At 38.9% G+C, this 23,610-nt stretch overlaps 2 protein-coding genes and 1 long non-coding RNA gene across 5 annotated transcripts; 1 reads left to right on the forward strand and 2 right to left on the reverse strand.

Annotated features, from left to right (window-relative positions):
• Positions 1-4,257: 4,257 nt before the first annotated feature.
• Positions 4,258-5,611, reverse strand: LOC121761167. The gene is made up of 2 exons (XR_006041945.1): positions 5,264-5,611; positions 4,258-4,857 (listed from the first exon to the last, which is right to left on the reverse strand). It is a non-coding gene; the product is annotated as an uncharacterized LOC121761167 (long non-coding RNA).
• Positions 5,612-11,988: 6,377 nt separating this feature from the next.
• Positions 11,989-22,077, forward strand: LOC121761225 (mitochondrial outer membrane protein porin 2-like). Of its 3 annotated transcripts, XM_042156852.1 has the most exons (6): positions 11,989-12,300; positions 12,378-12,445; positions 19,099-19,209; positions 19,307-19,393; positions 19,504-19,712; positions 21,716-22,077. In XM_042156852.1, exons 1-6 carry the CDS (start codon positions 12,255-12,257, stop codon positions 22,020-22,022), a joined length of 828 nt encoding a protein of 275 aa, XP_042012786.1. In that variant the 5' UTR covers positions 11,989-12,254; the 3' UTR covers positions 22,023-22,077. The 3 variants fall into 3 exon arrangements, 2 of the variants coding, with proteins under 2 accessions (XP_042012786.1, XP_042012783.1); XR_006041954.1 differs by lacking the exons at positions 19,099-19,209; positions 19,307-19,393; positions 19,504-19,712; positions 21,716-22,077 and adding exons at positions 13,251-15,713; positions 15,780-16,098 and having other exon boundaries at positions 12,378-13,110; XM_042156849.1 differs by lacking the exons at positions 19,099-19,209; positions 19,307-19,393; positions 19,504-19,712; positions 21,716-22,077 and adding exons at positions 13,251-14,688; positions 16,228-16,427 and having other exon boundaries at positions 12,378-13,110.
• On the reverse strand, positions 22,051-23,478 carry LOC121761226 (F-box/kelch-repeat protein At5g43190-like). The gene has a single exon (XM_042156853.1). The coding sequence runs from the start codon at positions 23,327-23,329 to the stop codon at positions 22,241-22,243; it is 1,089 nt and encodes a 362-aa protein (XP_042012787.1). The 5' UTR covers positions 23,330-23,478; the 3' UTR covers positions 22,051-22,240.
• Positions 23,479-23,610: the final 132 nt, after the last annotated feature.

Here is a 23,610-nt window from a genome sequence, read left to right on the forward strand (position 1 = left end):
CTCATCGTCCGCCCCATTGCGGCCTACGCGGACGATAGGCCATCGTCCGCGCCATCGTCCGACCCACTGTGGGCTACGGGACGATCGACGCGGACAATGGCACGCGGTTTCATTTTTTTATAAATAGAGTTCATTTGTAATTTCATTTCACGATTTCACTTTCAAAACTTATCACATTTACATAATTACTAAGAAATGGATTTAAGTCCCAATAGTCCTATGTTTAGCGGAGAGGCGCGTTGGCCGGGTACAGAACCCGGTGAATATCGTTCGTTCGACGCCGACACCCAGTACGATCCCGATTTCAGTACGGAATCGTACGGGCTGTCTGACATGGAGCCGTCTCCAAACCGACCAAGCGCTCCCTCCCGCCGTGACGCCGCAGCGGCCGATCCCGAACTCGCCGCGACCACTTCTGCCCCAGCCAAATAGAAGCGGAACCGGCAGCGGGCGCAAAAGTTGCCGCCTCCCGGAAATTGCGATGAATACGCCCCCGGCCGTATGAACTACACCGACGACGAAACCCTCATTTTGGCCCGATGTTGGGTAGATATATCGGAAGACACGATTTTCGCGAACAACCAGAGGCAGGTCGCGTACTGGGAGCGCATCGCCGGCCTCTACAATGCGGCCAAGCCGCCGACCGCGTACAAGCGCAAACGTGAGCAACTCCGCAAGCACTGGGATCAAGTGAAGAAGCAAGTGAACTTGTACGCGGCGGAGTTCGAGAAGTTCACGCGGGCACAGGGGAGCGGCGAGAGCTTGAGCGACGTGCGCGCTAAAGCGTTGTTGTCGTACCGGTTGATGTACGGCGACTTCAAGCACGAGGCCATCTGGGAGCTCTTGAGGGACAAGCAGAAGTTCAAAGGTGGAATTCTGCACACTGGTGCGCTGAAGAGGACGAAGACCACCGAAGCTGGTGATTACACGAGCAGCGGCAGCGGCAATCACCCGGTTGACCTCAACCGGACGTACGTGGATGAAGGGAGTTCCGGCACACCGGTGTCCTCCCGGCGTCAAGGCTGCGAAGGCCAAGGGGAAGGCGGCCGCGACCTCATCCTCGACCGCTGCAAACCCATCTCCGTTCCCGGAAACGCTCCCGACCCAGACGGCCACCGCGTTTGAGTCGTTGGCAACAGCGTCGATGGCGAGGACGTTATTGCAGACGCACAAGGCCCTCAAGAAGTGTACCGACCCCGACGAAGCCGAATATCTCCGGGCGTTAATCGATGAGCTACGTCGGAAGTTGGGAATTGCACCGACTTAGTTGTTTTTTTTGTAAGTTGAATGGTGTAACTTTTTTTTATTAATGTGTCGTCATTTGTTATTTAGACATTTTTTATTTACTCGTTACTTGTTATTTGAAAACATTTAAATTAATTAAACAAAACAATAAAATGATGATGTGGGGCGCCATAGGGCGCGCCTTAGGGCGCCCTACTGCAGGTGGGGGGAAGGAGGATAAAACTGATGACGTGGCGCGCCTTAGGGCGGCCCACTGCTGATGCCCTTATCAATATCCGATCTAAGTAGGGTTGGGGCAGGTCGATTTCCCGATCATCTCATAAGAGTAAAAAATTCGTTTATTTTTGTCTTTGAAACTGTTGTTAAACCGTTTTTTTTCTTCTGATGAGACAATTATCATCCCTCTCTTTTGAAGCCGATGACAATCTTTTATACTACGATTACATGACCTGTAAAATAATGGAACAATTAATTATGGACAACTAGACTAATGTGGAATATATATGCGACATACATTAAAGGATAGTTAAAGGTAATCATTTTAAAAAGGTATTCCACTAGCATATTCAAAAGCAACAAAAGCTATGACATTATTGAACTAGTGTCTATAGTAGCATCATATTCCAACCTTTATTTTTGTACGAAGTGAAGAAAAGGTTATTGATTGTTTAATAATTTCAATAAAATAATTATTACGTATGTATCTATTAAAGCTGACCTATGCAAGAGTAAATCATCTAATTATTATTCCAAAATAAACGTGACTCGCGTTGCATATTACAGTATTTAACTTTATTTGTACGCAAACATTTGGATGGGAATTTTTTAAATTATAATTGTGGTTCGAAACAAGTAATTTTAAATACTCCTATAATTACTCCTATCAGTGGGAGTGGTTGATATTCCATTCATTTTTAAATACGAGTATATTATTAATGCATTGACTTGAAAGTACGTACATATTACTATTGCATGATAGGAGTGGTTGATATTCCATTCATTTTTAAATACGAGTATATTATTAATGCATTGACTGAAAGTACGTACACATTACTATTGCATATACAAAATATGGTTATATATACAAAATATGGTTATATATGATAGCACTTTAAAAATATGTTCACAACTCCCCACTAATATAGACCATTGGATTTCAGTTACATACGCATATGATTGTGCCATGTCACCCGCTAGGAATTTGATGTAATATTCATATTTGCATGTACGAAGGGTAAGTTTGGAATGTACATATTCATCAGTTATTCTAAATCCCTAAACTGCAGTCATTTATGTGGGAGAAATGAGAAGTTACAATCTTTTCTTTTTTTACGGTTGAATTAATCATTCTTCACCAAGATTTCATATTTTCCACAGTTGAAGAATATTTATACAATCTGTATAATCGAATACAATCTCTACACTGCCGAAATCTACATTCACCAAAGAATGGCATCAATGGAATTAGACAATTCATGCAAAGATCAATTTTTTATTTTTGTTGATTCACGTTCAGCTAGTGTTCTAATTCGCTATTCATTTTTTGACTTCTGTGATTGAATTTAAATTCCAGTTTTTTATGTTTGTTCATTTGACTTCTTTGATTGAATATAAGAAGAACACGTTTATAAACACACATTTCAGAAAATCACAATCTAGTAGAATGCAATATATACGAATTTCGACGCAATATTTGGTAGATATTATGCTTTTGATATAATGTTGTTTTGATGTACTGTGATTTATGTTTCTGTTTCAGTTCGGTGCATACTTGAGTGTCCGGATGAGTTGAAGCCCGTTGTAGGAAAGAAATTCAGAACTCTAGAGGATGCGATTTCATTTTATGATGCTTACGCGCGTGTGGCTGGTTTTGATACGCGTAAGCAAGGGAATAAGGCTGTTCGCAAACAGGTTATAGAGGGCGTTCAAGAGCTTAGGAAAAGCATTGAATCAGATTTTCTTGTCCTCTCACTTGTTGAGAAGAAGAGCATGATTGAAGAATTCTATGGTCGTCCTAGGCCAGTTGAAATTGATGTTCATCCTCCCAAGCTGTCAGGACAAAGGGTTCGTGCAATTGAAAGAAGTCCAAAAAAGAGGCAGCCATTCTGAAACCTAGTAAACCTAAACGAAGATGTGCAAAATGCAATGAATTCGGTTACCATGACTCGAAAAATTGTGGGACACAGAGCAAGGGCAAGGGGAAGGAGAAAGTTTGATAAACATTTTTTACTTGCTGAAACTATTGAAAAACAATGTTGTTTTTTTATATCTAACTTGCATACGCTGGTTTAATTATGCATTTTGCGAAAACAATTGTATGGTGGTACCAATGACTCTTTCCAGTTTTTATAGTGCAATTCTCTTTGAATTGGGATTGGTGAAAGTTTTTTTATCTCAGCATGAAATGATTATATTCATAACAGTCAAAACCTTAACCCACAATACTATTAACTAGTATAGAGAAGTAAGGATCGATCCCACAGAGATGAGGCGTTTGATATTTGTTGCATGCCACGACTTGAGGATGGCTGCGGCCACGCTTCTAGGGGGTGGGTTAAGTTAACTAGGGGGTGGGTTAAGTTAACTACTTGACTTGAGAAAACTAAATTAACTAAATTGATCAGCCTGCAGAACGAAACTAAAACTACTTGATCAACTTAACTAACTTTCCATAAATGGACAAACAGAATAAACGGGGACTGTCAGTCAGTCCCCTGCAAAAAGCACTGTAAAGTAAAAATTTTCGAACACCTTCATCTTCTTCACAAAATCAACATGAAAAGCAGAGCAAAGAACATATCTGAAAAGCTATGGAAGAGGAAACACCATAACAACTCATAAAATTAAATCAACATCCTAAAATATAAGTTACGACTACATAAACAAGAAAACTAACTCATAATCATGCAGAAACGAAACATAAACTGCTAGATCTAAACCTCCTAAGAACTCTCAAACATAAAACGTCAGATCTGACCAAATCAAAACAGAACAAGACATTTTTGAGCAAACTAAAAATCAAAACATGGCTTCAGATTTACTAAATCAAAACATCAAGAGTCATTAACATCAAAAGCAAACTAAAAATGAACTAAGAAAGTTGTAAATTATTTCATCACCCCTTCTAGGAGTGGAATAGCAAGAACAGAACGATTAAAAGTACAGGAAACTACCACCAAACTACCAGCTAAACTAAACTAGAACAAGACCAAGTGTGTGTGTGCAACGAAATCAAGAAGATGAAGTGAAAAAAGCTCCGATTTCAACCCTAGAAGAGAGCTGAATTCCTAAAGATATTCTAACTAAGAAAGCTTATGAGAACCCCCTTTCACCACTGGCCGGGACTCCACTTTTTCTTGTCTCGGCCTTCCTTTATATAGAGAGGCGTAGGGCGCTGATCCCTAGGGTACCATCCTCTTTGAAATGTTGTTCCTGCCCTTCACAATTGGTGGTGGGGTCTTTAGCTCTATCTCCCAATGCATAACTCCTGCTGGCTTCGCTTGATTTTGACTTGATCAACCCAATGCCGCAGTTTTTGCCTTCTTTTCTTGATCCGTTCGATCGCCCTACTGATTTGTTCCTTCCTCTGAATATGGCGGTTTTCACACACACCTGGCTCAAAACTGGTTGTTAGTTTACAGAATTTGATGCAGTTTTACTATAGAACACATGCATCTCATCAATTTTATATAAAAAATTCAACATTTCGAATAGCAATATCAAAACTCTTCAATACTGGAATCTGCTTATTCTTGAATAAGCAAATTTAAGCAACAGTTCCAATAGATCAACCAAAAAAACACATTTGACAAGAAAATAAGCAGATCCTGGAATAGAATAAGCACAATACTCAACAAATTAAGCAACAATTCCAATAGATTATGCAACAAAATTCAACAAACACATATCAACCAACAATAAGCACATTTAACAAGAAATTAAGCAAAAGGGGTATAGCGTTAAGCACAAACAGCACACCAAATTGAATAAACCAAGCAACAAATTACCACGAAATTACCAATTCACGAAGATTCTTTGACACCAGGCTCTGTGGTGTTCAACATTACTCGTCGTTTAGCCATTTATCTAATTTATGGTCGGTTGAAGCAAGCGGCAGGGATGTGGTTAGCGGCGGAAATTTGTCTTCGTTCACGTTCTGTTTGAAAAAACTGGACTCTACTTTCGCCGGGACTGTGGTCAACGGTGGAGATTCTTCGATGCTAGGGTTTTTATTTGAGAATGCGTTTTGGGAGGTTTTTGGAAGTGAAGGAGGCGGAATTGAGAAGTTGAATGAATTGGAAAGGGAGTGGAAAGGTTTGAAATGAATTGAATGAGCAGGCGGATCATGTAATTGATGACCCTGAAATCTCGCGCCCTCTAATTCGGATAGTGGGTTAAATACACGAATCGACTAATTTACCCCTTAAATGCAACTAAAATACTCAAAAACAATCTAAGTGGGTGAAATCAAAACCCCACATCTGTATATCTAACGGTCCAAATGAGTAGGATGTTATCACTAGATAAGTCTATAGGGAGTGTAGTGTTCCCCTATATACATGTTTGTATTTATTTCAAAAACACTTTTTATTATCACAATTAAAATTTATTATCGATCCTTATATGTAAATCTTAGACAGTCTTATGTGACACTGATGCATATTTAATTGGAGAGGTTGGGGACATTTACAAAACATGTGTGTTGTGCTAAATATTGTTGCGATAAATAAATTTCATAATTTGTATACCCTCAATTTGTTTTCGAAGATAATTTAAAGTGTACCCTCTCTCTCATAAAATAGTTCATATTTTTTTCTCATACCACATATCAAATTACGTGTAACTTTATTATTGAAACACAATTCTCATACATAACATCCTACTATCATCACATAATAAATCATACTTCATGATATTAAATACTCACTTCATCCCACGATAAGGCTGGACATTTTTACAAATATTCTTTAATTCATATATAACATATAGTAAATTATAGTAATTGGGAATAAAATGTATAAATTCCATAAAAATCAGATTTTTCTTTCTCTTTTTTAATTTTTATTTAAAAAATAACTCAAAAAATGATTTTTATACCTATAATAATTATCATCCTGATATTAATATGTAAAAAAGATAGGTATAGATTAAAGCGGTGGTAGTGGCACTAATTAATCGATTGGTTGAATATATATAAAGAGAGAGGAAATTCATCACCTACCTTATGTGAAATTATTTCGACATAGTACATCGTAAGAAAAGGTATAGAAGCCGCCACAAAATTTTAAAAGGAATGCTCACTTCAATGTGTATAGTTGCCTAACATTGAATTTAAAAGTATTCAACATAATAATACTGTTACTATTATAAAATTTCAATACACTAATATTGGATATATTATTTCGAAATAATCTGACAAAATTAAATGCACTGCCCTTCCTATGGAAGTAATAGCAATAATCTGTTTTAATTGAGCTAGCAAATTAATTAGAGATATACAAAGGTATATCCTAATTAAGGAATGGTCATCCTAATTAATTTTATTATAGTTAGTTTAATTAGATGTAATGAGAGCTATTTTAATTAACTGAGATAAGTTTTGTTAGATGAAATTTTGGCCCAATGGACTCCTTGTCCAATTCTTTTTTTTGGGACATTGCCTAATGCTATGCACATGATTTATAATGAACATTATATTGGCTCGGAATATTCAAATTTTTATTACTATAATGTATTCTTACTACAATAATAAGTGTGTTAAAATTCAAAATCTAGTCGATATTCACATTTTAGCAATTAATAGTTTCATAATTTCATTCATCTATTTATTTGAGTAAAAATTCCATGATTAATTCACACCAAAGTGGCATAATGATTTGATGTACCTCACCAATAACTCCTTGACAAATGGAAATAAAATGGTCCCACATGCCACCTCAATTAAACACCTATTCACTAAACTAACAGCACAATTAAGCCTTCCGTTAATTGTTTTATGGAAAGTGAGCAAAAATATTAAATATGGTGGTAATCAACATATGGAAGAATTTGTGTGCCATATATATGTATATAAGAGCATCCACTATAATGTCGGCGCGCCTATAGCCCCGGCGGGGGCGACGGCGGGGCTATCTATAGTGGGGAGAACGTCCGCCCCGAGGTGGACGAAATTTCCGGGGCGGGCGGGCATCAGGCGATTTTTGTGCTAGGACGCGCCGGTGCCTCTCCCGCGGGGCGATAGGCGCGCCGGCCTATAGCGGGGCGGTTCCCGGCCCGCCGGTTCGGGGCGGACGTTTAATTTTTTTTAATTCAATTTAATTTACCTATAAATACACCTCATTCCTTTCATTATTTTCACACCATTTCACCTCTTCATCACTCATACTTTCGCAGTGTGAACACCGTTGTGATTTTCAATAGATTAAATTTTCGTTGTATAATTTTTCCAGTACTTTAATACGACGAAAATTTAGTGGTTAATTTTAATTTCTTCACGTATAGCCGTTTTCTTCTAATTACATATACTCTGATAAATTTAATTATAATTGAATTAACATAAATGAAAAAAAAATTGAGGCTATTGGAAGTGTCCACTATAGTGGCAGAAACAAATTTTTTGAGCGCGGACAAAAAAACTGGGGTTGTGGACAAAAAAGGGGGCCGGGCTATTGGGGACGTCCGCCTTATACTGGATACTCTAACATATCTCTCTCTCATAATATAAAAATATTGAGTGTTATATTGCTAACTCAATACTTAATTGCTAACTACAACTAAATAATAGCCATTAGATATTCAAATTAAGGGCCTAGATCATTAGCCTCGGAATGACAATACGATAAAAAAACGTCAATAAGAATATTAAGGTCAATTTACAACAAATTAGTTGTAACTAACTTTTAAAAAATATCTCATAACTTTAAAACGCATAAAACTTTCTCGATTTAAATTATTTTTTCGTACGACATACATCAAATTAAAGATAATTCCATAAGGATTCTAACGAGATCTCACTTTCATATGTTCCGATGTCAAAATTTTAAAAAAAATTTAAAAATTTTCATTTTTTTCGTACAGCAGCAAATGTCAACATGATATATAAAATATGTCAATATAATACATTCTATAATACATGGTCAATATAAGTAATGTATTAACATTCTCAAAGCATTGTGTTGATATTTTCGAAATACTATATTGATATTTTTATCAAATATCATAATTTGGTAGTTTTTTTTATCTTTTTCGATTTAATTAATAAAAATAAAAATTACACGTGACAAATTGTAGACCACAAGTTTTCTAAAATACTATAACGTTAAAATGCATATAACTTTCTCGATTTAAATTATTTTTTCGCACAACATATATCAAATTAAAGATAATTTCATAAGGATTCTAACGAGATCTCACTTGCATATATTCCGATGTCAAAATTGAAAAAAAAATCGAAAATTTTTAATTTTTTCGTACAGCAACAAATGTCAACATGATACATAAAATATATCAATATAATACATGTAAAATGTCAATATAAGTAATGTGTTAACATTCTCAAAGCATTGTGTTGATATTTTCGAAACACTATATTGACATTTTCATCCAAAACCCTAATTTGGTAGTTTTTTTTATCTTTTTCGATTTAATTAATAAAAACAAAAATTACTCGTGGCAAATTGTAGACCACAAGTTTTCTAAAATCCTATGGTCTTAAATTAGTTGTAATTAACAATTAAATGATGAGTTATCAATTGATCACTCCCCTATTCTTATGTGTATCAAATTTTCGATAGGGATAACTACCTTAAAAGTCATCAACTTTGCCCGAATTTCGGTTTTTCCCACGAGCTTTAAAATTGGCGTATAAAGTCACGAACTTTGCATTTAGTCGCTGATTTCCCATGATGGTTTTTCCGGCGAAAGAGTGAGCTGACGTGTCGTATTTAATTGATGTGGCGCCTAGTGGCCGCTTACATGGACAACATTTAGTGACTGTGAAATTAAAAAAAATTAAATTAAAAAACAAAATAAAAAAAATGATAAAACATCCCCCAACTCCCCAATTCGGCCACGTCCCCCAATTCTATCTCCCCTCAATTCCGGTCGTCTCCTCCGACACAATCGACGCTCTACTACTTTCCGCCGCCAACTACACTCCGTCAACAGCGGAGCCGCTCAATTCCTACCGTCCTCGACCTACACCACCGCTCGCTCCTCATCCACCGATTCTCTCTCATTTCCGTCGACGGCGGTTAGGAAATTTCTCAATATAGTCGAATTCGGCACTCCCCTACTGTTATGTTAGTATATGCATCCTCATATAATCCAGAATTTCTGCATAACTAATTTTCTTTTGTACTTACTTTAGTAGCCTGGCCATAGACCAGATTTTCCAATCTGATTATGATGCACCGGTATCTGCAGGATTAATGGTGGCGGCGGAAGAGCACGTGGCGGAGATGGAGCGAAGGAGGTTTGAGGAGAGGGGGTTGTTGTTGTTGGCGGCGATGGTGGAGAGGTCAGAGAGGCGGTGGTGTAAAGATGTGAGCTTGGTGGGTTTAGGTTGTGCTGCTGTATCTCGGAGACGACAGGATTAATGGTGTCTTCTTAAGAGCACGTGGCGGAGATGGAGCGGAGGAGGTTTGAAGAGAGGTGGTTGTTGTTGTTGGCGGTGGTGGTGGAGAGGTAAGAGAGGCGGTGGTGTAAAGATAGGAGCTTGGTGGGTTTAGGCCGTGCTGCTGTATCTCCGACCGCAGGATTAATGGTGTCTTCTTCATCTTCCTTCATGGCGTCGCCGCGGCGGTGCGATATGCCGGAAAATGGTGCAGAGAGAATGCGTGGAATTTTCCGATGTCGCAGAGAGAATGCCAAAAAACGACGTCGTTTTACGATTTTCCGATGCCGGACACGTCAATATTCAGGCATGCCACATAGGATTTTGAGTTGTCGAAAAACACAGGGTCGGGTCGGGTTGGGAAATACCAGACTAAATGCAAAGTTCGTGACTTTATACGCCAATTTTAAAGCTCGTGAGAAAAACCGGAATTCGGGCAAAGTTGATGACTTTTAAGGCAGTTATCCCATTTTCGATATGTGTATATAACATATCTCTCTCATGGGGTGTGTTATATTGTTAACTTCCTCTTAAATTGCTAACTACAACTAGACATTAGATCACTAAATCAAGGTACAAGATCATTCATCCACGAATATCAATACGATGCACAAGAAATGTAAATTAAGGGTATTAATGTCATTTAATAAAAAGTTAGTTATAACCAACTTTTAAAAAATATCTCAAAACTTTAAATGATTATAACTATCTCAATTTATATTATTTTTTACACAAAATATATCAAACTAAAGATAGTTTTATAAGGATTTTAACGAGATTACACTTGCATATGTTCCGATGTCAAAATTTGAAAAAAGATATTGAGTTTTCGTATTTTTGTAGTGCTAGATTTAGGTAAACATAGCTAATAAAATATGTCAACATAATACATATAAAATGTCAATTCGAAACTATGTTGACATATTCCAAGCATCGCATTGATATGTTTAATACACTATATTGATATTTTGATCCAAAACCCTACATTTAATAGTTCTTTTATTTTTTATATTTAAATAATAATAAAATGAAATTACACATGACAATTTATACACCATTAGATTTCTAAAATCCTATGGTCTAAAATTAGTTGTAGTTAGCAATTAAGGGGTGAGTTAGCAATTGATCACACCTCTCTCTCTCATAATATACAAATATTCTTATGGTGAGTGTTATATTGCTAACTCAATACTTAATTGCTAACTACAATTAAACAATAGTCATTAATATTCAAATCAAGGGACTAGATCATCAGCCCCGGAATGTCAATACGATCACCAAAAAACGTCAATTAGGGTATTAAGGTCAATTTAACTAACTTTTGAAAAATATCCCATAACTTTAAAACGCATATAACTTTCTCGATTTAAATTATTTTTTCCAACAACATATAAAAATGCAAGTAACACGGGACATAGGGAGTACTAAACTTCATAATTTGAATGAATATTATCACATATAAAAATATTTTTGCATTTGAAATTCATTATTTATTTGTGTTTTTATTATTTAATATATTTATAAAAATAAGTAGGAAAGGTAAGATTTTTGAAATACTATTTTAAATATATATATTATTTTAAAAATTTCAGCACCGGCTTATTTGGATTTCTAGTTCCGTCCCTGATGTGGCACGTGGGATCTTTTTATTTCCATTTGTCAAGGAGTTATTGGTGAGGCACACCAAGTCATTATGCCACTTTGGTATGGATTGACCATAGAATTTTTACTCCTATTTGTTTGTTTGTTGTGGTGGTGATGTGCATAAAATCGGATTGAAGATCAAAGTTCGTAACTAGAATTGTGGTTTATGGGTTGAATCAGAATCGTCTTGATAGTTTTTAGGCCATTTGATTCCTTTTTACATTGAAAATGTTCTCCTTTTTCGGCCTAAGAAAAATGTAAAACAAATTAAAGACCTAGAAAAAACTTGTCGTATTGAACTGAAATTCGAACCATTTCAAACCATCGGTTTCAGCTGTCAAAATCTTTGCCGAGAAAGTTCCGGTTCGCCCAAACCGGAATCGGAACTTTCGGTCGGCCGACATCACTATGGGGCATGATTTTCAATACAGCAGTGGTCGGGTTTCGTGTTCACCAATCTAAAATTATGACTCCTTTTCATTTCTTATACACAAAGCCAAAAAAAATACTCCATCACTAACAAACCGGTAGAAATAAACAACCATTTCACTATTCCACAATATTTACCCGAAAAGGCAGAAAATTAACTGCGCTGTATATTATTTTTATCGAGAGGAAAACACAAAGACTTCCGCAGTGAAAAACGGAAAGAGCTGAAATTTCACCCGCGCCACAGAATCTCCTGTTCTTATTTAGGGGTACAGAATCTTCATCAGTATCTCAATAAAGAAGAATAAAATCGCCGCCGAAGATGACCGGACCCGGCCTCTTCTCCGACTTCGGTAACAAAGCTAAAGGTCTCCCCCCCTCTCTCTCTCTCTCATATTTGCATATGTACATATACGTGTGCTGAGACACGTATCGTATGCTGCAGAAATTTTGTTGAAGGACTACAGCGATGATCAGAAGCTGATTATATCTAGCCAGAGTGATACCGGATTGGTAAGCTACGGTAGACGAATCGTCTGTAATCGAGTGCTCTGTTTTCGGTGATGTAGTTTTTAGTAATTGTGAAATTTGAGTTCTGAGTTCTAGAGCTCCCTTCTCTGAATAGATTTATTTTAATTGTTTTTCTGATTATGATTATCATTTACTGAAATATTCTACGTTTGTTACTCATAATGGTATGTATGCGTGATAATTTCGGGCCGAATTCCACGAAACGACCTCATGGGAGGTAGTATCCGCCATTTGTACCCGCCAAAAAAAAGTTTCCAGAGAGGGGAAAGACGCGAGAGGTTCTCGCGTGTATCAAATGAAACACGCGTTTCGTTCATGCGTGTTTTAACTAAACACGCGAGAGGAATTAGCGTGTTTTAAATTATACACGCGAGAGGCATTAGCGTGTATCACTTGATACACGCGAGAGCAATTCGCGTGTTTCACTTGATACACGCGAGAGCAATTCGCGTGTTTCACTTGAATAACGCGAGAGCAATTACGAGGCAGAAGCCCCTCTTCCTCACTCCCAGCATTCTGCCTCTTCCTCACTCCCAGGCGCGACCTCTCTCTGCACCACCATAAGCTGCGAAATCCTCATCTACCCGACGAAAATCGAAGTGAATCCGACATATAGCTGCTCCCATTCATCTTTTAACTCTCATTAGGTAAAATTTTAACCTTAATTTCGATTTTAGTTGGTTATTATAGATTTAGGGTTCATAGTGTTAATTTAGGGTTAATAGTGTTAAATTTTTTTGTTGAATTTGGTTGAGAGTATATGATGTTTATCGTACTTATTTTGCAGGTTTGATGGTGTTTGTGAGTTTATATTGGGATGGCAAAATTACTCAGCTCCCAGGTTTGGGTGTTGCTTATGAGCCCCCTCGTGCAAACTCATTTATTATATTGAGTGAAAATATATCTTATTATCAGCTAGTTTCAATGATATGTGAAAAAATTGGAATTGATTTAGAGGCACATACGATTGATTTAACATGGAGGCATCCTGTAGTTTTTAGTGGAGTGGTGAATTATATAGCTACACCAGTGAATGAAAATTTGTTGGAGTATATGTTTGCCGAAAATCCACGACAAATTGAACTTTTTATTGAATATACTCCTGTGACTACTGCGTTGCAATTTGAACCACCTATCAATCAGCATGATGTTGGAACGTCTAGGAGAGATGATTATCATAGTTTTGATGTCGGGACATCTAGGAGGGATGATGAATATCATAACACTGAATTCAACACATTTGGGAGGGAGGTTGATGAACAACTAGATGTACCAAATGTGCCATGTGATGTTTATGATGGTGCAGATGGTTTAGATAATTGTGATGGTTCAGATGGTTCAGATATTTGTGCTGGTTTAGATGGTTCTGAGAACTGTGCTGGTATAGATGGTTCTGATTGTGATGGTTCCGATGGTTCTAGTCAAAGTGATCGTGAGTATAGTGCAGAATCATGTGAAGATTCTACAGACGACGAGACACTTCAAATGATGGGGGAGAAATGTGTACAACCAGCTGTTCGTGGGGAGCAACCTGTTCCCGACTATGTGACTGAAGGGTTACCATTTTTTCGATCATTACCATGTGAAGGCAGCCGAGGTTACGTTTCAGAAGACCATGGAGTGGGTGAAGAAGATATGTGGTATTGGGATGAGGATAATCCGAGACATATAGATGTGGGAACGAAATTTGATAGCAAATTGCAGTTGAAAACTGCTGTGACATTATGGCATGTAGGAACAGGTCGTATGTATGAGGTTATGGATAGTAAATCAAGAAGATGGCATGCAGTTTGTAGGGACCCATTTGGTCCGAAGAGAAAAGGCGAGGACCTTGGGCAACGATATCCATGTAATTGGGAGGTTAAAGCAACGTTTAAGAAACGTGATGGTAGCTGGTCTATCAACTCATGGGTTGATCGTCATTGTTGTATGGGAGATCACGATCCAAGTGAACATGTTAATCTCACATCATCCATGATTGCTCTCTGTATTCGAAGTCAAATTGAAAATGATGTTGAATTCAAGCCTTCTGCGGTACGAACATATATCAAAGATAAATTTCACGTGAAAATCAGCTACAAGAAAGCATGGTATGCTCGCAGAAAAGCTATTGAGCTTGTATATGGAGGGTGGGAGGGATCATTCAGACAACTCCCCAGCTACCTGTTTGAGTTGCAAAGTCAAAATCCGGGGACAATCGTTGAGTGGTTGCATGACCCTATATTGAGTCAAGGTACTAAGAAGGTGTTCCGGTACGTATTTTGGGCATTTGGGCCAGCAATAGAGGCGTTCCAACTAGCAAAGCCGGTCTTATCAGTTGATGGGACTCACCTGCGTGGAAGACTGAAAGGTAAAATACTTACTGCAGTAGGGTACGATGCAAATAAGAACTGTTTGCCTGTTGCTTTTGCTATTGTTGATGAAGAAACAAATGAGAGTTGGAGTTGGTTTTTGAATCTTGTCCGAGTGCATATTATAAAGCATGACCAGGACGTGTGCATAATATCAGACAGACATCAAGGCATAATAAATGCTATGTAGGATGATGTGTGGAAAGAGGTACCCGTTGGTTATCATCGATACTGTCTAGTTCACGTTCGATCGAATGTGTTACAAAGACACAAAGGCCCCGGAGTGAAGAAATGGGTATGGATAATGGGCGAAGTAACTGAGGAGCGGAGATATTGGACTGCAAGGCGTGAATTAGAAAAGGTGAGTCCAGAAGCTCTGATGTACCTCGAAACCACCATAGATAGATCGCAGTGGACTCTGTCACACGATGAATTTCGTCGATGGGGTGAGACGTCGACTAACATGGCCGAGTGTTATAACAATGTGTTGTTGTCTACAAGGGAACTCCCAATTAGAGCTATCATTGATATTACATTCTGGCGGACCATCAACTGGTTTGTAACTCGAACGACTCTAGCCAAACAATGTCAGACGCCTTTGACACCGTGGGCTTGGGAGTTATTTCAGAAGAATGACCTTCGAGGGTCACGTCATCATGTTAGGACTACAAGCATAGCACAAGGAACTTATGAGGTGCTAACCTATCACAGAGGTCCGGGTAGAGGCCATAATATACATGTTGTGGATTATCGTAAAAAAAGATGCTCATGTGGAAAGTGGCAGACCTGGAGAATGCCTTGCTCTCACGCTGTTGCAGTTCTCAGAGAACGCAGTGATGACATCTTTAGTCATGTTGATTCCCGATACCATACAGATGTCTGGATTCACCAGTACGCAGGTATGTTATTTAGATACTTCTTATTCTTACATTATTATCATGTCTTACGGTTGCAAATTTATGCAGCTCCATTCCGTCCATTGAGACACCAAGATTATTGGTATGAACCTGAATGGACGTTGGAATGTTCACCAGCACGGCTACTTCCTCGTTCACGTGGGCGATACAACAGAAGCAGGATACACAACCAAATGGATGAGCGCGAAGAAGATGCGCCAAGAGCTCCTCCTCGATGCCGCCTTTGTGGAGAGACCGGCCACAATAGAAGAAAGTGCACTGTAGGACGTGTTGTGTAGTCAAATAATATTTGAGAATCGTGATTGTTATGTGTTTGAACCATGTTTAAGACTGAAATGACATTTGACATACTTGGATTTTACTTGGATTAGAGGGTGGTTTTATATGAATTTGATCATATTTCGTCTATTATTAGGCATGTTTACCCTTTATAATTCCACCCGGCCGGGTGAATTTTAACCCTTTATAATTCCACCCGGCCGGGTACGTTGTTTTGGCGTATTTTTATGCCCGGACACTTGCAGGTATTACTTGTGTTAAAATAAGTTGAGGCAACATTCTTAAGTAATATTGTTAGAAAAAAATTCGCCAGAGTTTACTTTATATATTGATCAATCCACCTGTAATAACATAAACAGTACATCTCAGATCAATCAAAATGTAATAAGTAAACAGTACATCTCAAATCAATCAACCTGTACTAAATAGACAATACATCTCAAAGTGGGCATTCTCTCCCACACCCACAGCTGTAGGAGCACTGCCGGACCTCCAATGTCTGTCCTTTTGCCCATAGACGCCTCACAAAGATTATGGTATAATGTAGCAAGTGCAGCACTCGCCCAACTAATCATAGAGGCAGCCTCTACATCTCGAAGTTGGGTCAACCACATGAGAGGTATCTTACACCCTGAGCCGTCGGGTAAGATCAACCCTCCCAATAGCACAAGCACAATCATACGTGCCCGTTGAATGTAGGCTTCGTCTTCCAGACCATCTTCTAACGGTTCAATCATCATCCTATGTACTAGCGCGGATGCCAAAATACCGTTTTCCTTCCTCTCGCTTTGTAGGGGATAGAAGCCCAAGAGCTCTTCACATAAACCCCTCCACCCAGATTCACAATACCCATTTCCTGTGAATGGTACTCCATCTACACGTAGAGCCCATAATACTTGAACGTCCTGTAATGTAATCGTAGTTTCCCCTACGGGAAGATGGAATGTATGGGTCTCTGGCCTCCAACGCTCAACCAAAGCTGTGATCATAGCATGATCTACATCCAGAGCCTTACCACAGAAAAGAACGCCACCTAAACCAAATCTGCAGACATAATCAATCACGCGTCTGTGATGATTATCGATTTCCCAGAAATGTCCCTCAAAGCGCCGAATATTGAAAGAGTTTGTTTCCTCGCCTGCCCACGCCTTGCGTGATATATGAGTGTGCTGATAATGCAATACAGAAGGATCTTCTGGTCCATATCGCAACATCCTAATATAATCAAAATTAAACATGTTTACTTATAAACCAAATTCTACAATTCAACCAAAATTCAATAATTCAACCAAAATTCAATAATTCAACCAAAATTCAACAATTTAACAACAAATTCAACAAATTAACACCAAATTCAACCATGTTCAATAATTCAAAACCAAATTCAATAATTCAAAACCAAAATATCAACCATTCAACAAATCAACACCACATTCAACAAATGAACACCACATTCAATCATGTTCAATAATTCAACAATGATTCAACCAATTTCAATAATTCAAAACCTAACTCAATAATTAAACAAAATATCAATCACATTCAACAAATTAACACCAAATTCAACAAATTAACACCAAATTCAACAAAGTAACACCTTATTCAACTGTATTCAATACTAGATTGAAACATCAACCAAATTGAACAATTCAACATCAAATACAAACAATTTCAACATAAATTCAACCAAATTGAATATTTCAACACCAAATTCAACCAATTTCCACAAAATAATTTCTAACCCATGAACCCTAACTCTTATACCCAACTAAAATATACCAACTAAAATCGAAAGTAAGGGCAGAAATTTACCTAACAACACTTCAAATTCGAATGGGAGAGCTAAATATCGGATTAGGCTTCGAAATTCGTTGCTTCTGTGAGAAAATCGGAAGAATTTCGCGTGTTCTGTGAGAGAAACGCCTCTGGAGTGCTTCTGTTATTCAAGTGAAACACGCGAATTGCTCTCGCGTGTATCAAGTGAAACACGCGAATTGCTCTCGCGTGTATCAAGTGATACACGCTAATGCCTCTCGCGTGTATAATTTAAAACACGCTAATTCCTCTCGCGTGTTTAGTTAAAACACGCATGAACGAAACGCGTGTTTCATTTGATACACGCGAGAACCTCTCGCGTCTTTCCCCTCTCTGGAAACTTTTTTTTGGCGGGTACAAATGGCGGATACTACCTCCCATGAGGTCGTTTCGTGGAATTCGGCCGATAATTTCGTGTGTGTTGGTGTTCTGAATATGGTTATGATCAAGCATTCATTGATTTCACTAAGTTCTATCTAATTTTTCTTGGAACTATCACTAATTGTTCTCATTAACTGGAGACATTTGGTTTGCTGATTATTTAGTTGACGGTTCATGTGTGTACTTGAGCAGCTGAGCATTTGTTTAGATATGTGGGATAAGTTCCAAAAGGTGAAAATTTGAATTTTGGAGTAATTAGTGTTGAATAGAGCTGCTATTTGACTGGTGTTGTAACAATAAAAAATCAAATGTGGAACTTCATAATTAAGAATTGTAATCTGGTTCGACATATGTGTAAATCACCAGCATATGTGTTTTCAGTTCGTATCGATTTTATCATCTTCTATGAGTAGCAGTCTCACTTCGCATCGAGTAATTTACTTATTGTTGATAAGGGAATCTCTCTTCTTCCAAAAAAATTGCCAGTGTTGCTGCATTTTTTGAATGTGAGTTATTTTTCTCCATGATTATATTCACCTCGATGTGCATTTAATCTGATCTTTATCATAGATGAAATGAATTGGGATAATGTTATTTCCTTATGTGTGTTGTCGAACAAATTCCAAACACTATTGTAAGTGTTGGAGAGACAACTTGCTTAAGAGAAAATGGAGTTGGTGGTGAACCTTGCTGTATAGCTTTATTTGATGCTATGCCTCTCTCTATATATATGATTGTCTCTACATTCTATACTGTGAAGCTCTATTGCTTTTCTTTACTGCTTTTTCAATGCAAACCTAAAAAGATCTCTTTATATTAATAGTGTTTTTTAATAATTGTTGCTTCTGTAATGACATAACTGTCATTTTATTCACTTGAAATCAATTTCCAGGCCATAGGTTCGACCCTAGCAAAAAAGGGTGGACTCTCCAGCGGAGATGTTGCTGCAAAATTCGCATTTAGAAATGGTGCAATAGATGTCAAGTTTGATACTGAATCAAATGTATGTTCCTTTCCGTATTCCCACACCAGTTGCATAACTTGTTATTTCCTTTTACTATAAAGCGGGCATTCATTTTGATATAACCTCGTTTATGTAGATATCAACAACTCTTGTTGTTACCAATATCTTCCCATCATCAAGGACCATTGCCTCATGCAAATTTCCAGATTATAACTCTGGCAAGGTACTAATGCTATTTAAAACTATGATGACTTGTGGATTTACCATCCATGTATTTGCTAATGTGTGACCTACTATGCATTGGAAGTGTTGAAAATCTTTCGGCTTTTGCAGATTGAAGTTCAATATTTACACGATCATGCAAGTTTAAGTACAGCTGTTGGTCTCAACAAATCTCCTGCTATTGATGTTTCAGCTACTATAGGTACCCCTAGTGTAGCCTTTGGTACAGAAGCTAGTTATATGGTTTCTTCTGGAAATTTTGCTAAGTACAATGCCGGATTCAGCTTGAAGACACCCAATGCTGTTGTTTCTGCTATTCTGTAAGCTTCTTACTCTGATGGTAGTAGTAGTTAAAGGCATTTTCTTTAACTAAATTTATTTTGAATGTCAACTTCCCAAAATTGAGAGCTCATGATATGGAGTTAAAGGCAGAAGTAAAACAAGAACTGGGATTCAATAAATATAAAAGAAGAACAATCCTCCAAAGAGGCCTACGGTTGATACCGTCCTAATACACTTTATTTTCCGAGATATCTAGCTCTTCTAAAGAGGAGCTATTTATAAGGATCAACCTATAGATAAACAAAGAAACAAATCCTCAACATATAAAGTAACCTTTCAACAATCGCCACAATAATGAAAATAATCTCAAGAGATAATGGAGATCATTAGCTTGATCTCTATCAATTGTAATCTTCAACAATCTCCATAATAATGAAAATAATCTCAAGAGATAATGGAGATCATTAGCTTGATCTCTATCAATTGCCTCGCTGTCAAAACAGCCTTGCCCACAAGGCTGGAGTTGAAACATAAACACATTGCTTTGATCGGTGGAGGCTCGTACTCGTGCTTTCGAAGAGAATCCAGATTGCCAAACAATAGAGAACGACCAACAACATTAATGCATTGCTTGGATATCCTTGTTGTTGGGCTTGGAAGTAGCCATTCATACTCAAGATGTTTGGTTGTCATACGCTGATACGCCTACAACTAGCTTCACTGAATGCACATGTGGAATTGGGAGAGGAAAACATGAGTGAAGAGAGATGGCCTGCCCCAACTGGACGTACAGTGAGGGGTGGAGAGAGTGCAAGCAGTTTTGATTGTGAAGTGGATGGTGAAAGTGCAAAATTAGGTTGGGTGATGGGCAACTTATGGAGATGCTGATTTGCAGGGATGGATGGTGCATCCAAACGTGGGAGAGTCACGGGTTGCTGAACTGGTTGTATCTCCTGCACAAGGGGGCTGGTTGGGGGCGGATTAGGTGCAAGAGGAAGTAGGGGCGGCGGTGGCTCAGTGTTGAAGTTGTGGGACTTGGTATTGTTGGTGTGAGATAAAGGTTGATCATCTAAAGTGAATGCGATCTGTTGCCTGCGCTCCCGAATGAAGCCACGAGACTGCAGATCCAGCAAGAATGGTGCCAAGGCATCATTTTAGAGATCCGGGCTTCGAATGTGCTCATTTGCACTTTGATGTTCGCGACCGCCTTCTCCAATCTGTCAAGACGTTCTTCAGTGCTCTGAGTGTTCACCATGATGCGATCCATGTTCACCGCACCAAATTGATATGGAGTTAAAGGCGGAAGTAAAACAAGAATTGGGATTCAATAAATATAAAAGAAGAACAATCCTCCAAAGAGGCCAAGATAATCCTCCGAAGAGGCCTACGGTTGATACCGTCCTAATACACGTTATTTTCCGAAATATCTAGCTCTTCTAAAGAGGAGCTATTTATAAGGATCAACCTATAGATAAACAAAGAAACAAATCCTCAACATATAAAGTAACCTTTCAACAATCTCCACAATAATGAAAATAATCTCAAGAGATAATGGAGATCATTAGCTTGATCTCTATCAATTGTAATCTTCAACAATCTCCATAATAATGAAAATAATCTCAAGAGATAATGGAGATCATTAGCTTGATCTCTATCAGCTCATTTCTTGAAAAAGACTTTAGAACCAGTTATTTGTATGAAGATAAATTGTGTATTAGCAGAAAAAGAAATGCAGCATATTATGATTTTGCTATGTAGACACTTGCCATTCTAGTTTTGACGTATTTTCAACATGTCGTTGCGAACAAATCAATTCAGCTGTATTTTGTTTTCAACTTGGCCCCGTTTTAGTGTAGCAGAAGTTGGTTTGATTTATTTGCTAACAAAATTTTCTATGTTAGGCTTACTCCTCTATGATCTGATCGTTTGCCTTACCTAGTTTTGAATTTTCACAATCATCAGTGCTGAGTTTTTTGTATTTATGCTTGTGCTGCACTTACTTAGTCTAAATGGCACATCTCTTATTGCTTGCTACTTCTAGGTTTGACAAAGGAGATGCAGTAAGGGTGTCGTACTTGCGCCATCTGGACCAGCTGAATAAAGGGGCTGCCGTGGGAGAGATTGCCAGAAAGTTCTCTACGAACGAGAACACGTTAACAGTAGGATGCTCTTATGAAGTCGATCCACACACAACTGTGAAGGCGAAGCTCAACAACCACGGCCATCTTGCTGCCCTCGCCCAGCATGAACTGAAACCCAAATCTCTCCTCACCCTTTCTGGCAGTTTCGACACCTTGGCCATGGAAAAAACCCCGAGGTTTGGCTTGACACTCTCTCTCAAGCCCTAAACAGTACATCATGCTTGTCTACTTATACAAGATCACCACAGCAATACCTTAGTTTTCATATAGTTAGATTTCATTTCAGAACTCAATTCTTTCCTGTACATTATTCTGTAAATTTAAAACAAATATGCTGAATTACTGATATAATACATGTATACATCTCATACCAAATATCCGTATACTCGAATCTATAACATATGAAAAAAAAAATTGTAGTGTTTTTATACAGAGGCATAGAGCTGAGGTGTGAAGGAGAACCACCTGAATCCACAGCTCCATTTGTCAGGCAAAGAAGGGCACTTAGGCAGCCAATGCCAGGTTCTTCTAGAAACTTTGTAGTATAATATCTCAGGCCATGTGTAGCAGCACACACAGATTAAACCTTGATGCCAGAAACAGTACACATGCTCATAGTTATGGTAGCAAACAGATAGAAATTTCCTGCACACCATTTCCGGCATTGTTTCCACCTCCACCCACCCCTCCCCCAGCTCCCACAGCTTAATACTCCTCGAGATCCCGCTCGCCCCGACCCCGCCCACCAGGTACAGCTTCCGGTCCCCGTCCCCAGCCAGCCGCATGAACGCAAGCCCATCGGGAAGATCAATAGGCGGCCTCTCCCACCCGCCGCTCTCCAGCTGGAAGCTCACAATGTGGAAAGGCTCGGGCGTCGTGAAGAGAATCCCCCCGCTGTAGAGAACGCCCTTCTGGTGGTGGTTCTCGTTGATGATCGAGGCTGGCTCGGGGCCCGGGAAACGCGCCCATGAGCCGGAGGAGGAGGAGTATACGAGGGCGTGGTGGAATGATCCGGTGGTGGAGAGCATGAAGAGCTTGTATCCGTTGGTGGGGGAGGAGGGGGAGGAGGGTACTAAGGTGGGGAGGTCAAAGGAGAAGGGGAAGGTGGGGAACTTGATGCGGCAGAGGGAGCGGGTGAGGAGGTTGCAGACGAGGAAGGAGGAGGCGGAGGGGAGGGAGAAGCAGAGGAGGCCGTGGGAGGAGGAGAGGAGGAGGGAGGAGGGGGGCATGAGGGGGAAGGAGAGGGGGAGGGAGCACCAGGTGTTGAGGGTGGTGTTGAAGATGGGGGAGGAGTGGTGGAAGTGGGGGTGGGAGAGGAGGAGGAGGGAGGAGAAGGGCGGAGGGGAGTGGGGGAGGGAGTGGCGGGAGATGAAGTAGGGGGTGAAGGGGAGGGAGTTGAAGTGTTTGCAGGTTGATCGGAGGGCGAGGAAGGTTTTGAGAGGGAGGAAGGAGAGGACGTGTTCGAGGAGATGATCGGGAAGCTTGCTCCATATCCGACCATCCATGGTTGTCATCACCACCACCTCTCTTTCTTAGGAGTCAGTCAATCTCCATGTTATGTTCTAGAGAGAAAGAGGGTGTTGGAATTTTATTTGGGAAATTTAAAGAGAGTGATGAAAACCATGCTATGGTATGAAAACAGGGGAGATTTTGTCGACTAGCAGAGGAGATGACGACTATGTGATGGTATGAAAACTGGTGAGTTTTGGTTGACTATCACAGATGAAGAGAAATAGGCTATTTTGTTGTCCTTATCATCATATAGATTAGGCTTAGTTTAATAATTGTAGTGATT

Source organism: Salvia splendens, chromosome 13 (assembly GCF_004379255.2).
Source record: "Salvia splendens isolate huo1 chromosome 13, SspV2, whole genome shotgun sequence".
Lineage (NCBI taxonomy): Eukaryota > Viridiplantae > Streptophyta > Magnoliopsida > Lamiales > Lamiaceae > Salvia > Salvia splendens.